Source organism: Megascapheus bottae, unplaced genomic scaffold, assembly GCF_031878675.1.
Source record: "Megascapheus bottae isolate mThoBot1 unplaced genomic scaffold, mThoBot2.hap1 HAP1_SCAFFOLD_322, whole genome shotgun sequence".
In the NCBI taxonomy this organism is placed as follows: Eukaryota; Metazoa; Chordata; class Mammalia; order Rodentia; family Geomyidae; genus Megascapheus; species Megascapheus bottae.
The window spans coordinates 38,709-54,153 of NW_028327358.1; the positions used below are offsets into that span (position 1 = coordinate 38,709).

At 42.6% G+C, this 15,445-nt stretch overlaps 1 protein-coding gene across 1 annotated transcript in view; it reads right to left on the minus strand.

Annotated features, from left to right (window-relative positions):
• LOC150040015 (glutamate receptor ionotropic, delta-1-like) overlaps positions 1–15,445 on the minus strand; it is a 62,090-nt gene that overhangs the window by 15,584 nt on the left and 31,061 nt on the right. Inside the window, 1 exon segment of the mRNA XM_090327449.1 lies at positions 5,490–5,656. Within this exon segment, the coding sequence (XP_090183575.1) occupies positions 5,490–5,656 (167 nt within the window).

The window sequence follows — 15,445 nt, forward strand, 5'->3', positions numbered from 1 at the left end:
CCAAATAGTCAACTAAGCCTGTTTTTGACGTCATGCTCATTGAATCTGGTCCATGAGGTTTTTCAGTTAACAACATCTGATGTGATCTCCTTTATCTTCTTGGTTATGCACCGTTAACAAGCAGCAATTGATCACACTGGGAAGACATTCACCTAAATAACTGAGCAGTATCTGTCTTGGACTTATGTCACAGGCTGGCTGTGACCACAGGTCTAAAGCAGTGCTCAGATATGCTTCATTGTATCCAATAGTTACAAATGGTGACTCCTCAAGAGGATCCACTGACCTGTTAGAAGCATGGATCCAGAATGACATAGCCCCTTCATTGGCTGGGATCAATCAAGCTGAGTGAAAAGAGCAGGCTTTGGAGTTGCCAAATCTCAGCCTTGTATACCTGGACATAGGCTTGGTTCCTGCTAAAATGCAGCATCCTCATCTTTCTAGCACAGACTGTATTCCTACTACATTAATAGGGTAGTGGCTTCTGGGATGGGTCTGCCTGTTCTTTTCGCATGGATTTTAAAAAAATATATAAATCTACTTGCTCTCACAGCTAAGGCCTAAGGTTGCAAGCATGTGCTCTGCCAATAAAGATGTGTATTTGTCAAATAATGCAAACTAACCTAAACCAAAATGGCCATGGTTAAATCATGACATGAGTCCATCAAATGTTCAAGGCACTGATGAGCCCAAATGACTCAGAATATGGCTATGCATGGAAGGTCTTGGACATTGAGATAAATGCATGATTCAACATGCATTTGGGTGTCAGGAGCCATGCTCCTGAAAATCATAGCTTTCTCTCCAATAGCACACTGCAGAATTAACTGGGTAGCCATAGTGTCTCATTCAGTATCTCCCATGACTCGTGTCAGGTAAGGGAAGTTATATGTCTAACGATCCACTGGCCTTATATAAGTGTCTTGGTTGGCAGGGTTGAATAGGTTGAACATCCTGTAAAGTTATGGGAACTCCAGTGTCAGATATAAAAGATGTCACGACCTTAGAGAAGGCTAATGGTTGAACTATTGACTCAGCATGGAGAGAATTGGAGTTGTGTGCTTACGGAGACTGTGCTAATGCAAATGGTTGGAATCCAGACTTTGAAACCCTAGCCTTCTAAAAATCTGAGACAATAAATGTACCTACCTCACAGACCATTAGCTCGCATCCTGATGAGCAACAAAATCTCCATAAAAGGTAACAGAGCCTGGTACTAGCGGCTCATGCCTCTAATCCTATCTACTCAGGAGGCTGAGATCTGAGGATCACAGTTAGAAGTTAACCTGGGCAGGAAAGTCTGTTACATGTTTTATCTTCACTTAGTAGTTGAACAATCAGATGGTCAAATTGACCAACACACTTACCAGGCTAGTTAGGTATAAGCTGTGTTTACTGAGAAAATAATAGGGGAAAATCATTTCATACTATTTCAATCCTCACAAAAACCTGCTGAGTAATCCCAATTTCATTCATTGCTTTTGTTCTGTGAGTGTGTGTGTGTGTGTGTGTGTGTGTGTGTGTGTGTGTGTGTGTACTGAGATTGAGGCTTGAGCTCAAGGCCTTACATTCTCTTTTGGCTATTTTGCTTAAGGCCACATTCTACCACTGAAACCACATCTCCGGTTTTGGCTTTTTGCTGGTTAGCTGGGGATAAGAGTCTCATGGACTTTTCTGTCCAGGATTGCTTTGAACTTGGATCCTCAGATCACAGTCCTCTGAGTAGCTTGGCTTAAAGAATAGTTCTTACCAAGTCTGTTTCACTTCTTGAAGACTGGAGACTGAGGATCTAAAACACTTGTCCCAGATTACAATTGAAAAGTGACAAGCCTGTGTTGAGATCTGGATCAGAGAGACTATATTCTTTTTGGGAGAGCAAGCTATTCTTTAAGGATAAGTTGTAGCATAGGAAATAGTGAAACACTGGTCAGATCCCTTCTCTTCCACTCAGCAAGCAGCTTCTGTGAAACATAGCCTGGCTACATAGTTTTGTTGACCTTTTCTTCTGGCTCCCTATAATTCTCTACATCTTTTATACTCAGTCTTAGTCCAGAAAGAGCATAAGGCAATTTATAGGAAAATAAAGAACAGAAAAAATAAACAAACAAAGGAACTTTAAATACAGTAGCAATAGGAAAGAAAAGTCACAGGCATAAAATGTCTTCTAGAATGGGGTTCAACTAATGCACACTGTAATAATCTATAGTCTTATGAGGAAGCCAGAGCGATAATAGCCACTTCCTGATGCCAGTTGTTCTATTTCCCAGACAGATATAATTGCAGGTGCTTTCCTTTATTCAATAGTTGTGGAGCCTGTTACACAGTAGGTGCTCAATAAATGGCTATTAAGTTCACTAAACAGTTATTGAATGACCACTCTGCATGCTGGGGTTTGCAAACGTATTATAGACCATAAATCCTATCGCATATGCACAAGTGTGAGCGCATGCACGAATACACACACACACACACACACACACACACACACACACACACACACCCCTACATCCTGGGCTCTGTCAAAGCAAGGAAAGAACTCAGCTTCCAGGGTGTAGGGAAAGATGGCTACAGCCATTGCAGATAAAGCTGTGCAAGGGGTTACCTTTATTTTCTGTCATTGCATGGTGCATCACCTTTAGATCAGTTTCCTTCTCTCCTCTCTGGCATACTCAAGCTGAAAACAAGCAGCACACCAATCTTTATGTGCCATGGAAGAAAACTTTTTCTACAACTATTAGCAAGAAGTTAGCATTCCAAAGTCTTGAGTATTCCTCTCAAAGCAGACACCGTGTGTCAGAGAAGAGATACTGCTGTCCAGGTGAGTCTGCCCTGTGGAGGCAGTTGACTGTGCTTTCAGAAGCCCAGAGAGCCCAGTGGGGACCTTTACTGGGCATCACAGAGTACACAACCTTCTGAGGAAAAGCAAAGAAGGAAAAAGTGACCTCTTTCAAGAAAGGCAAGGAACATAGACTATCTGCCTTTGTTTATGGAGGATATAGGGGTCATAGTAGAAGGAAGAAAAGGAGTAACTTTTCCTTACCCATCTCTTCTGTCTACAAGTTGAATGCCATTCTGGTCTCCTGTGATCTAGCTTTTACTCCTTTGAACAATCCAGCAAAGTCCTAAGCTTCTTGGTCAATATCTGCTCACTTCTGTCTAGTTTCAGGAGATTAATAAGCATTGCAAATACAGGGGACTCCAACCTCCTCTCACTGGGTCTCTGTGCTACTGTGAATGCTTTCTTGGGGGGCATATTGGCTGTCAGGATGTTGTTCCTGTATCAGTCCCATCAGCTCCATCGAAATACTCATAGGTGGCAGGTCTGTGGCAACTCTCTTGAGCCTCCCACCTAGACAAACAAACCCATATAAACCTAAATCCTAGAGAAAAGCCATCTTTATTTCATGCCTTCAGCCTGACCAATCATCCTCTGTTGCCCAGGGAGTAGAGTAAGGAGCAAAATGAAAAATGGATGAAATTCTGAAAATCAACCTGAACGGAAGCCTCATTTACCTGAATTAGTCCTAAACCCTTTCCCAGTTTTGCAAACAAGACACTGGATTGCTTGCAAGTTCAGTGTCCTCAACCATTTTCCTTATGAGGCTGAGGCGCCAATGGTCATGAGAAGCAGGGACCAATCTGAACACTCAGGAAGTAGGGGAAGAGAGGAAGTAGAGTTTGAACAGCAGTCCTATTCCTTGTTCTGCCGGAAACCAGCTGAGCAGTTCTGGATGGCAGCGTTATCCTCTCCACTGTAGAATGTACAATACATCTATCTGTGTATGTACATGTGCATGTGTCTCATGGGGCTTGAACTCAGGACTTAGGTGATATCTCTCAGCTTTTTTTGTTTTTGCTCAGGGCTGGTACTCTTAACACTTGAGCTACCACTCTACTTCTGGCTTTTTGCTTGTTAATTGGAGATGAGTTTCAGATGATTTTTCTGCTTGCATCAAACAGTGATCTCAGCCTCCGAATAGCTGGGATTACAGGCATGAGTCACTGGCACCAAACTGCAACATACATTTTAAAAAAATCTTACACCAGCTAGGTGCCAGTGGCTCACAATTATAAGCCTAGAAACTCAGGAGGTTAAGATCTAAGGATCACAGTTCAAAGCCAGCCTAGGCAGGGAAGTCCCCATGCAACTCTGATCTGCAATTAAACACACACATACACACACACAGGAAGTGCTACTATAGCTCAAAGTGGTAGAGCACTAGTATTGAGCAAAATCAGTTCATGGATAGTTCCCAGGTCCTGAGTTCAAGTCTCATGACTGACACATAAAAAGGTCACAGACCTTTTAGTACTGAAATTCATGCAACTGAGGATTGCATTTAAGCAACTGAGGATTGCTTCTAAGCCTAGACTTTTGCTGCCTTTCAGATATTCCTGCCACAGCTTGAATTTTGATAGATACAGACAAAGTCTGAGTTGGGGCCTTCTCGCTGGCTTTGTCATTCCTGTCCTTCCTTCAGCACAATGCTACCTCACAGTTCTATGCAAGTGGAGGGTCTACAGCGTAGCACTCCTTGGGAACAAGAACCACTGCTGAGAGGCTAGCTGCTAGGAAGAGGCCCCTGACATTACCCATGTTCCTAGACTGAGGCCAGGCCAGCTAGTCCAAGGTCAAGATAAGCTGCTACAGTAGAGTAAAGGAGTGGGTTACAGAGAGACTGTTTTCTCAAGGAAGTAATCTAAATGCCTGCATCAAGAACTGTGAAACTTGATCTTGTCTGAGAGTCCAGAGCTGGTGAGGCTTCAAGGAATGGATTCACACCAACCAATCATAGGAGAGTCTTACATGGTCAAGCACAAGCTGGACTCATTGCATTTGACTCTAGTGTACATGAATGCTTACTGATATACATTTTTTTGGTGGCAGTACTGGGGCTTTAACTCATGTGTAGGCATGGTCCCTTAACCTTTTTCATTCTAGGTTGAGTCTCTAACACTTGGACTATGCTTCCATTTCTGACATTTTTGTGGTTAATTGGAGATTCTGCCCAGCCTGGCATCTAACCTTGATCCTCAAATCTTAGCCTCCTGAGTAGGTAGAATTACAGATGCAAGCCACTGGCATCTGGCTTTGACAATACATTTATCATTAAGTCTTATCATTAGGGCCTTCCCAGCCATTATTTGATATTCATTATTTATTTGTCAGCCTAACTCCTACAGGGCTTGGTGTCACCACCTCTGGGAAGTCCTCCTGGATCTAGCCAAGTGTCCTCTCTTCCCCTTCTACTACTTCCTCTAGTCTCTGGAGAATATTATTGCCAGTTTGCTCATGCCCTAGGCTGGCACTCATGACTCACAGTGCCATGCTACATGTACCAGGAACTGTCATGAGCAGAGACCATGCCCTTACAATTTTCATCGCAGCACTGACAGAGAGAGCCAAGATGGAGCTGGGGTGGAAGTTGTATTGGTAGAAAGCTGCCTAAGTCCTGATGTTGCCGGGATGGCTGGCCAGGAGAGCCTACCTCTGGGAGAAGAGGTCCCTGTAGGGGCTGCCAGGCTGCAGGGCGATGCCATAGCCCTTGCTGCTGATGCTGTTGCTGATGACGGTTACCGAGCAGTCGTCATCCGTCAGGGCTGCATATTCCACCACGGCCACGTCCCACAAAAAGGCATAGTTGCCTTTCTTTGCCTGGAAGACACAAATCACCACTAAGTCAGATTGTGGGCCATCAACCGTGATGTCTTACCTAGTGAGACACCTCAATGGTGGACGTGTGGAATTTCTCTATAAGGTTCTCTTGCTCACCAGAAAACTCTCCCACTATTTTTGGCCTCTCAGATAAGAATCTAGAAAGTAAATTAAGATTCTTCAGGTCAGAGATGTACAGGGAATGTGATAACTTGCCAATGATGGGAAAGACCCACCCTGAAAAACATAGGCCTTAGTGGCAGAGGTAAATACTATTCTCTTTATATTTCTACTTGGAATTTAAATGCTGCTACTTGTGAGCAATGGAGACAGTGGAAAGCACTAGGAGATGGCTGTGAGCACAGGAGATGATGGCTTTGTGTTCAGCGCAGTAAGTAGCCACGACTAAATGTCAAGTACATGTAGTTGTCCAGAAGTTGGAGATGAATCCACTGGGAACAAGGCCCTAATTGTTTAGCTGCCAGCAGGTCAGGCTCTGCCTTTCACTGCTCATTTGTGAGGATGAGCATGCACACACACACACACACACACACACACACACATACACACACACACACACACACACACACACAAGGGATATGTGTTGATGCATATGTACAGTACACATGGAATGACGTTGGGGGACACACAGACTCATGTATCAATATTCCCATCCAGTGCACTGTTTTGGGTACTCAGCCACACCTGACTACCACATTCTACTACTCTCTCTCTCTCTCTCTCTCTCTCTCTCTCTCTCTCTCTCTCTCTCTCTCTCTCACCTGCTCTCACTCTCACTCTCTCTCTTATTAAAGTTAATTATATGAAAGCTCAGGGTTCCATATAATTCTCAACTCCTCCTTCCTCAGCTTCCTGAGTGCTGGGATTACAGGTATGTGCAATTACACTCCGTGAGAGTTTATTTCTTTTAGTACCATAAATGCATATAATCCAAGATGTCTCCTTTTCTTGTCAGATTCCATCCATCAGAAGGATTTGTGGACAGAATATGATCTACAGAGGCAATGACCTGCTCCTAGTGTTTCTCACAATTTTGCCTACTACCTTGTCGGAAACAACACACACCCATGTCACCCACTAACTTTCACATCAGGGAACACTTCAAATATCACACCAAACCCTCATTCCTCAACCAAGCCAATTTCAAACATCCAAAAGGACTTTAACCTAGGTTGCCAAATTATACACATCTCTCTTCCTCCATGTAGGAAGATAACAGTCTTTGGACTTTCTTTCCTACTGGCAAACAAGTTTTCTCATGAAAAGATATACATTTTCAACTTCTTAGTAACCAAGTTTCTCAGCAAAACTGTTGACTTATGACCTAATATTTGGCTTCAGCCAGACCTGGGAACATTTTACTTTCATACCCCCAATTCAACATGACAATCAGACACTGTTATTTGTACGATTTCAAAAGGGCATGTCATGTTGAGGGAAGAATTAAGATCAGCTTCACTTTACCTTTCAAGTGAGGTTCCAAGAAGGAAAAGAAATAAGCTGGGTTAAGTCAAGTGGAAGCAGATTCAGAGCAAAGCGTACCAGTGTCACTATAATGGGACAACTGCATTCTACATTCATGTGTGGTTACTGAAAGGGCTCAGACAGTGAACACAGTTTAGGAAGACCACTACTTCTATATTTATGGACACAGCTGTGAAATATTGAAAAGCTATACTATGTACCAACTTTTACTCCCTGCTCAACCGGGAGGCAGTTCCGAAAGAGAGGAGAAAGTAGGAGTCTCATTTTGCTGTTTTGGTTTGGGTTCTGTTTTTGCCTGGCCTGGGGCTTGAACTCAAAGCCTAGATGCTGTCCCTAAGTTTTTCACTCAATGCTAGTGTTCTACCACTTTAAGTCACAGCACTACTTCCAGTTTTCCGGTGATTAACTGGAGATAAGAGTCTCATGGACTTTCCTGCCCAGACTGGCTTCAAACTATGATCCTCAGCTCTCAGCCTCTTGTGTAGCTAGGACTATAGGCAGGAGCCACTGGCACACAAATGGGGGTCTTTCTTGTGTTTTCTTGTGGCTAAGTTTCTGATCTACTCAACAGTGCCAAAATAGGATGACTTAGAGATATTTGCCATGTTTTGTCATAGGGCCAAATCAACAATGAAAAAGGCACCAACAGCAGTAAAATGAAGCAGATTATAGCTCCATCTTTATCACTAACATTTTTTTTTATTTCTCTTTTCTCTTTTTCCTGTCCTGGGGCTTGAACTCAGGGCCTGGGCACTATCTTTGAGCTACTTTTGTTTTTACTTTTTTCCTCAAGGTTAACACTCTACAACTTGAACAAAAGCTTTACTTCGAACAACTGAAAGTTAATTGGAAATAAAGGTCTTATGAATTTTCCTGCTTGGGCTGGCTTTGAGGAATTAGGATTGCAAATATCCCTTCTTAATTTCCTCAACAGCCTCAAAATCTCTAGAATAACTCCACCTCTCAGTCCTGCAATTAGCAGTGTGTAACACTCAAATTTTTTTTTCAGGGGAGTTCACAAAGATCAATTTCCAGAAGAATATTCTGGACCTTGCAAATATCTCCTGGTCTTTCTGTGTGAGACAAAAGCCTTGCTAGCTCAGGCTGTGTCATCAGAAACATCTCAGATCCAGCTTTTCCAAGTCAAACACCTATACCCACCACAGGTGTATTGTCTGTATATGGATTCATTCCATGTTTCCTTGTAGAATGAGCTTCAGACCTTTCTACATTTAAAAAAAAACACTATGACAAATTTGATAACTGGAGAATCTGAATCAATTTTTTATGGATGTTAACAATTCTGAAATCTTATTATTTTGCTGGTTGGTCTTAAGACAACTGAAGTACCAAGGCTCTGCCTTGAGAGCCAAGAATTACCATATTTCCTGTCCTACCTATCACAAACTTGTCCTCTCATTTATTTTCAGCCAGTCTTAGGGCTTGAACTCAGTTTCTGAGTTTTTTGCTCATGCCTACTTCTCTTCTCACTAGGCCCACAGCTTTACTTTCAGGTTTCTGTGGTTTCATTGGGGATAAGAGTCTCATAGACTTTTCTGCCTATCTTGTTTAAAACCACAGTTTTCAGATCTCAGCCTCCTGGATAGCTAGGATTACAGACATGAGCTACCAGTGCCCTGCTTATAGTGTATTATTTTTTTTGCCAGTTCTGGGCTTAAGCTCAGGGCCTGAGCACTGTCCTTGGGCTTTCTCAAGGCTTGAGCTCTACCACTTGAGCCTCAGCACCACTTCCGGCTTTTTTTTCTATGTATGTGGTACTGCGGAATCAAATTCGGCAGGGTGGGGGGGTGGGTCTTAGTGCATGCTGGGTAAGCACTCTACCACTAAGCCAAACACCCTGCCCTATAGTGTATTCTAATTAATATCTAGTGAGGGAAAATTTGTAAGAAAATAAATGAGATTATTCTTAGAGGTAATGACCATCACATACAATCCTGTGAAAAAATTAATGAAGCAAAACATAATGTGAACCCAGGAAGTTACTATAGTTTTTACACTGGCAAATTGAAACTTAACTTAAAAAAATAACACAAAGTATCTAAAAGACAGCAAATATTCGAAATATTACAAATCTAGTGTTGACTCTAAAGTAAAGGGGGAATCGTTTAAATGGTCAATGTTCAGGAAATAATCTATGAAATTATGATCAAGAGTAGAATGGGATAAAAAAATTTAAAGAGTAGAATGAGATCTTGTGCAACATAGTCTCATTATAAAGACTGCATTAAAACTATATGAATAAGCCTGTAATTATAGGAGTTCACGCCTGTAATTCTAACTACTCAGTAGGCTGAGCTTTACAGATCATGGTTCTAACTCAGCCAGAGCAGAAAAGTCAATGAGACTTTTATCTCCAATTAACTATCAAAGAGGTTAAAATGGAGATGTGGCTCAAGTGGTAGAGTAGATATAGTGTCCAGACTCTGAGTTAAAGTCCTAGTACTGGCAATAAATATATAAATAAACTACAAATAAATATTGAACTATAAGTACATGAATAAATAAATAAAGGAAATTCTATCCTTGACCCTAAAACACTTGAGAAAATCTCCCTAATATTCTTTGGCCTGCTTCTAAATAGTTAGCTTCTTTCCTCTCCCAACCCATTTCCCAAAAATAAAAATAATGAATCAGCAAACCAAAAACAGTTGGTACAAGAATTTTTTTTAAAAAGTAGATGTGAGAAGGTAAGGGAGAATGAAAGAATATCTCTGGCATTAGAGACAGTCAAGGGCATCTGGGTTTTCATCGCCTGGGTGCCAGGATAGCAGCAGGGAGATGGACTACCCCTGGCTGATCTCCCAGCAAACATTGCAGCAAATGGAATCCAAACCTATGATGTCCACCTGCACAGCGGATGCCTGCAAACTGAAACACATAGACACCACAAGAGGCCCCATGCTTGGCAGGTTATGAGTGGACTACATTGCTGCAGGAAGGTTGGACGCCACAGCCACAGGTGACCTATGACACTGGATGGACTCATTGGCTCTCCAGTGCTTCTCTCTGGTTATAAAAAGAGATTGCACAGTCTTTCATTTCTCCCACTGCTTCCATCCTTCCCAGAGCTGGTTTGGAACACACACTTCCAGAGATAATACCCTTTAAAACAACGAACCCTGACACACTCATTTCTAATCCATCCTAACTGTTTGGTCTCCCCAGATGAGAAATGTAATGCAGCCAACCCCAGTGCCAATGCTGCTATCACAAAGTGTGCATGTTAGCTAGGCATGTATAATGCCAGGTCCTGAGTGGGTGTGAAGCATCCCCTGGTGGCAGAGTCTCCAGAAACGAGACATCTTTTTCTCAAGTACAGTTATCCTCTTTAATAGATGAAGAAACTGAGACTGGGAGAATGGGAGTGATTCATTATAAACAAGCTCAGCTTTTGAGCAGGATTTCTAGGTCATCCTCAGGGCTTCATCTGATGGCAAAGAGGCCTGTACTTACTCTCCATTCTGCTGGGATGTGAGGAGGGTACTAAGAAAAAAGGGGTTTCTGGGGTATCTTTGTTCTTGGACAGTTTCCCAGGAGATTCTGCTACACCACACTGAATGGCAATGCTTATTTTCCCACCAGTGTCATCCATTAAGATGACAGTGTGGGAGAAGAGGGGATATGGTTGTGTACCTTCTCCAAGGATTCTTTACACACCTGATGCATTAACCATCTAGGTGGCACATTTATTGTCTTCCTTTATACCTTTCATTCACTCCAACAAAACAGAGCTCAGCCTTTCATGCTCTCAAGTCTTAACTCCTATAATCACCTTCATACAATGGCAACATGTTGCCAGACACAGCCTGAACCCTGGCTACACTGATACCTGTATTGTGCACTATGCCAAATCCCAGAATGCAGCAGTAAAACCCCAGACCTTCTGCAGAGAAAAGGCCAATTTTACAGCTTGCTAGTAAGACAGTTGGTTGGCATATTGCTGGAATGGCAGTTTGGTGAGGAGAATCAAATGCTTCTTTTTAAAAAATCGACCTATATAGCAACTCTACCCCTGTGGGATTTATCTTATAGAATTGTTCCATTTCTAAAAAGATATGTGTGTGAAGATTTTTTTTCCCAGAACAGCACTTGCTAAACTAGTAGGAAATTGGAAATAATCTCAATGTCCAACTAGTGAGAATTGAGTAGGTAAATGGTAGCCTTAAATGAGGGACTATTTTCTTTTCACTAAAATGGTGTTTTCAGCATATTTGTTGCTGAGGAAAATGTCTCTGATAAATGGAAGACAGCTCTGGGCATAAGTCAGTCTAAGTTGCTGGAGTCTAACTATATGGATCCAAATCTCAGCTGCATTGTTTGTCAACAGTGTGAGTGATTTAACACATACAGGCCTGTGTTCCACTGGATAGCAAATGGGCAGAGTTCAGCTGAAGATCACATATACATTACATACATTTGACATACTGAAGGTTTTGTGAAATGAATGCTAATACTTACACCATTTAATGAGAAAAAGCCTGTGATATTTGGTAATACTAGCTCTTTTTTCAATTTTGTGTCAAAGGACCATGTTCATTAGAAAATAAACACAAGAATCAAAAATCAAGTAGCAAATGATCAACTTTGGTGAGTGAAATGGATGAGTTTGGTTGGCTTTTTACAACCTCTGTGGTGCCCAATGCTTCTGCAGTACAGCATGCCTTTCTTCTATGCTTGCAGATGTCTAAGAGGGAAATTGTAGAGAATCAGCCTTCTCCCTTGAGCACTGTATAATGAGAAGAGAGGTGGGCAGCAGGAAGGCCACATGACCACACCCAGCTCTCCAGCAGATCTGCATTCTCAGGCAATGAGAATAGCTTCCTGCAAGAAATACCATAATGTGAAATTCCAGTGCACAGCTCCGTGCCAGAACCCCACACGGTGGGGGGTTCAACCCCTGCTGTGCCTCCAGCTGCAGAAGTCTCCAGCTGGATGCAGATCAACCTATCCACTGTGATGCCTTTCCACCCCCTTGACCTGACTGCCAGTCATTCCTCCACTTTCATACGCCATGTGCATGGGTGTGCAGAACTCTAGGGGAGCACATGGAAATGGTGGAATGCAGGTGTGTCAATGCGGGGAGTGTGTGTGTGTGAACAGAAGTGGACATCTGTGAGGATAAGTGTATACCTGTGTGTGTGCATGTGAGAATATGTGGCAGCATGTGTATCAATGTCTATTGTAAGAATTGTGAGTGTGGGGTAATGTATACATGTTGATACATGTCTAAGTGAACATGCAGGTTGACATCTGTGTGTAGGTGTGCATGCATGCATGCATGACTGTGTGTGGGTATCTATGTGTGTGAACCACTTGAGTGTGTATAGTTGCGTGAGTGCACATGTGTATATGAGCCAAATGATTATGTGTATGGATGTCAATTGTGTATTCATAGGTGTGGATATGTGTATGCTTATGGGCATATGTGTAGGGCCTACATGCCACATATCAAGAGCATAACACTCCCTGGGAAAGGAACCCTAAGGTATCAACACAAGGTTCAGGAAGGTTCCACTGGATATTTGGAGCTATCTCCAATGAGAAGACATTATCCAAAATGCCAGGACGATGAAAGGCATCTGGGGACTGAAGGATACCTTCAAGATGACTTTCCATTTGGAGTAGGCCCTGGAGCAGCCAAAGGAGGCAGAATAGAACAGGCACAGTGAGAGGGAGGGATATCAAAGCTGGACTCGCCACCATCACCATACAAGCTACTCTTCTGAAGCCTCTATGGGGTGCCAAGTCCACTGGGCTCTGACTTTCAAGCCACAGTGAACAAGGTGAAGCTGGACAGTGTGGTGTCATAACTGAAGATAGGCTAAGCCAGAGGACGTCCTTAGTGGGCTCAGTCATACTGTAGGCATGAGGCTGGATCACAGGTTGGCCCTGGTTCCACCAGGGAGGTCCTTGTAGAAGGAAGGTACTTTCTACTAAGTTTATAGTAGGAAAATGGCCCTAAGTTCTAAGAATTCTGCCAATGATAGCCTGCCCCATCCTGACACTCCAATGTCCTGGGGTTATATAATCTATCAGGAGGGGCACAAGATGGTAAAGAATGGTGAGTAATTTTGTATCTTAACTTTTGGCCTTCTACTGCGCATGTGTTGATCTCTTTTCTCCCCTTTCACTTTCTAGAGTCATTGACTCTAGTCCCAAAGGAGTACGAGCAGTCCTCATGAGCCCTCAGAGTTGAGTTCCTAGAGGGAACAAATACACTCCCGCCCTCCTACTCCTCCAAGAGAAAGAGACGGCATCAAAAGTGCCTGCCGCATTACAAGAACTCAAACGAGTGTTAGCACATGGCTTCAGCATTGCGGTAATCAAATCACCAGCAGCATGGCATAAAGTTGGGATCCTGATTAAAACGCAATTGCCTTGAGATAAATGACACTTGAAATTGTCCTCCATCATCAGCCTGGCAGATTAGAAAGATGGTTAGATTGGGTTACACTCTTGGCTTAATTACTGACTTGTTATCAATTTATAAAAAAAAAATGTAAGAGAAGCCCAGATGGTCCTTAAGGATCTTCTCCAGATTTAACCTCCTCCACGTCTGTGGGAAAGACTCATGGGTCCCAAAGTGTGTCCCTTGGAGAGGCAGCAGCAGCAGCATCGATGTGGAAGAAGTGTCGGTTTTCAGGCTGCATACCAGGCCCATTGCATAAAAGCGAGGTCAAGTGCAGAGAGTATTATGGATTTGTACACGGAGCATTGGCTCTGAGGGAAAATTATGGAGCATAGCAAGAGTGCCGAACACACACTTTCAAGGGAAGTCACACCAGATATTTTCCTTGATCAAGTTACTGTACCTCCATGCTGTCTCAATGGGTATCTTCTAAGTTTCCCGGGTAAACTTTCATGTTCCACACTGTCCATTTCCCATACAAAGGAAGTTGAGATTTAGAAATAACTGTGGTCACCAGGTGCTGATGCCTGCTGTAATTCTTGATCAGAAGGCTGAGAGCTGAGGATGGTGGTTTGAAGTCAGCCTAGGCAGGAAAGTCTGTGAGACTCTTATTTCCAAGTATCCAACAAAAAGCTACAACTGGAACAGTGGCTCAAGTGGTAGAGCACCAGCCTTGAGCAAACAAACTAACAAAAAGCTAAGGAACTGTGACCAGGCCTTGAATTCAAGGCCCGGGACTACCACTGAAAAAAGTAATAAAAAATAATGCTTTCCTTAGCCAGAAAATTTAGTCATTGGCAGAGCTTAAATTTCACCAGCTGTCCTTAAGTGAGTGGTATTTTCCACTATCATGTGAAAAATTCTACTTCAGTAGCCCTCAAGAGCCACCTAGAACCCCTAAGCCATTGGTTATGCTCTGATAATGTTTGTCCCAAGTTTGTACTAATGATGTCTGTCTTTAACATTTCACCCATGAAGGCACTATAGCCTTGTTCTGTTTGGAGCCTTTGGTTCTCTGGAGAGAAGTAGCCTTATTTAGTAAACCAAGAATTTTCCTACTGGAAAAGTTTCATCTTAACTCCACTGGACAGGGAATTGATGTGGTACAAAGGAGGGGGAAAAGAACAGAAAAGGGTAGGAAAGGAAAGGAAAGGAAAGGAAAGGAAAGGAAAGGAAAACTTCGGAGAAACAATGACTACTTTCTCTAAATGTGAAATTGTACACCATCAGCAAAATTGGAGCCATCTACAAGCTTCTCAACAGAGCAAAGGGGCACATTGATTTTTCAAGGATTTGTCAAAAATTTTTAATTATCCAGAGACAATGATGGACAACAATCCCATCTGAGTATTTTATGGGAAAAATTAAGAATGATTGAAGAGAAACAGTAAATGAGTTTGCCTAGATATAAATGGAACCACGAAGGGAAATGAATACAAAAATCAGCAAGTAGGCCGGGAGTTTGGCCTAGTGGTTAAAGTGCTTGCCTAGCATGCATGAAGACCCAGGTTCGATTCCTCGGTACCACATACATAGAAAAAAAAAGCCAGAAGTGGTGCTGAGGCTCAAGTGGTAGAGCTCTAGCCTTGAGAAAGTCAAAGGACAGTGCTCAGGCCCTGAGCTCAAGCCCAGGACTGGCAAAAAAAAAAATCAGCAAGTATAGCGAATGGGCTTTCTTGTAGTCAAACACATCATAAGGCCATGTGGATATTGTGCCTCAAGCATATACATATACATAGAGAAGAATCTAAGCTCCTCCTCTGCGCATCCTGTATAATAATCCAGTCTGCTGTTTAACATACTGTTGGAGCTAGAAAAATGAGTAACCTAGGTCAGCGAAGACAGGGACCTTC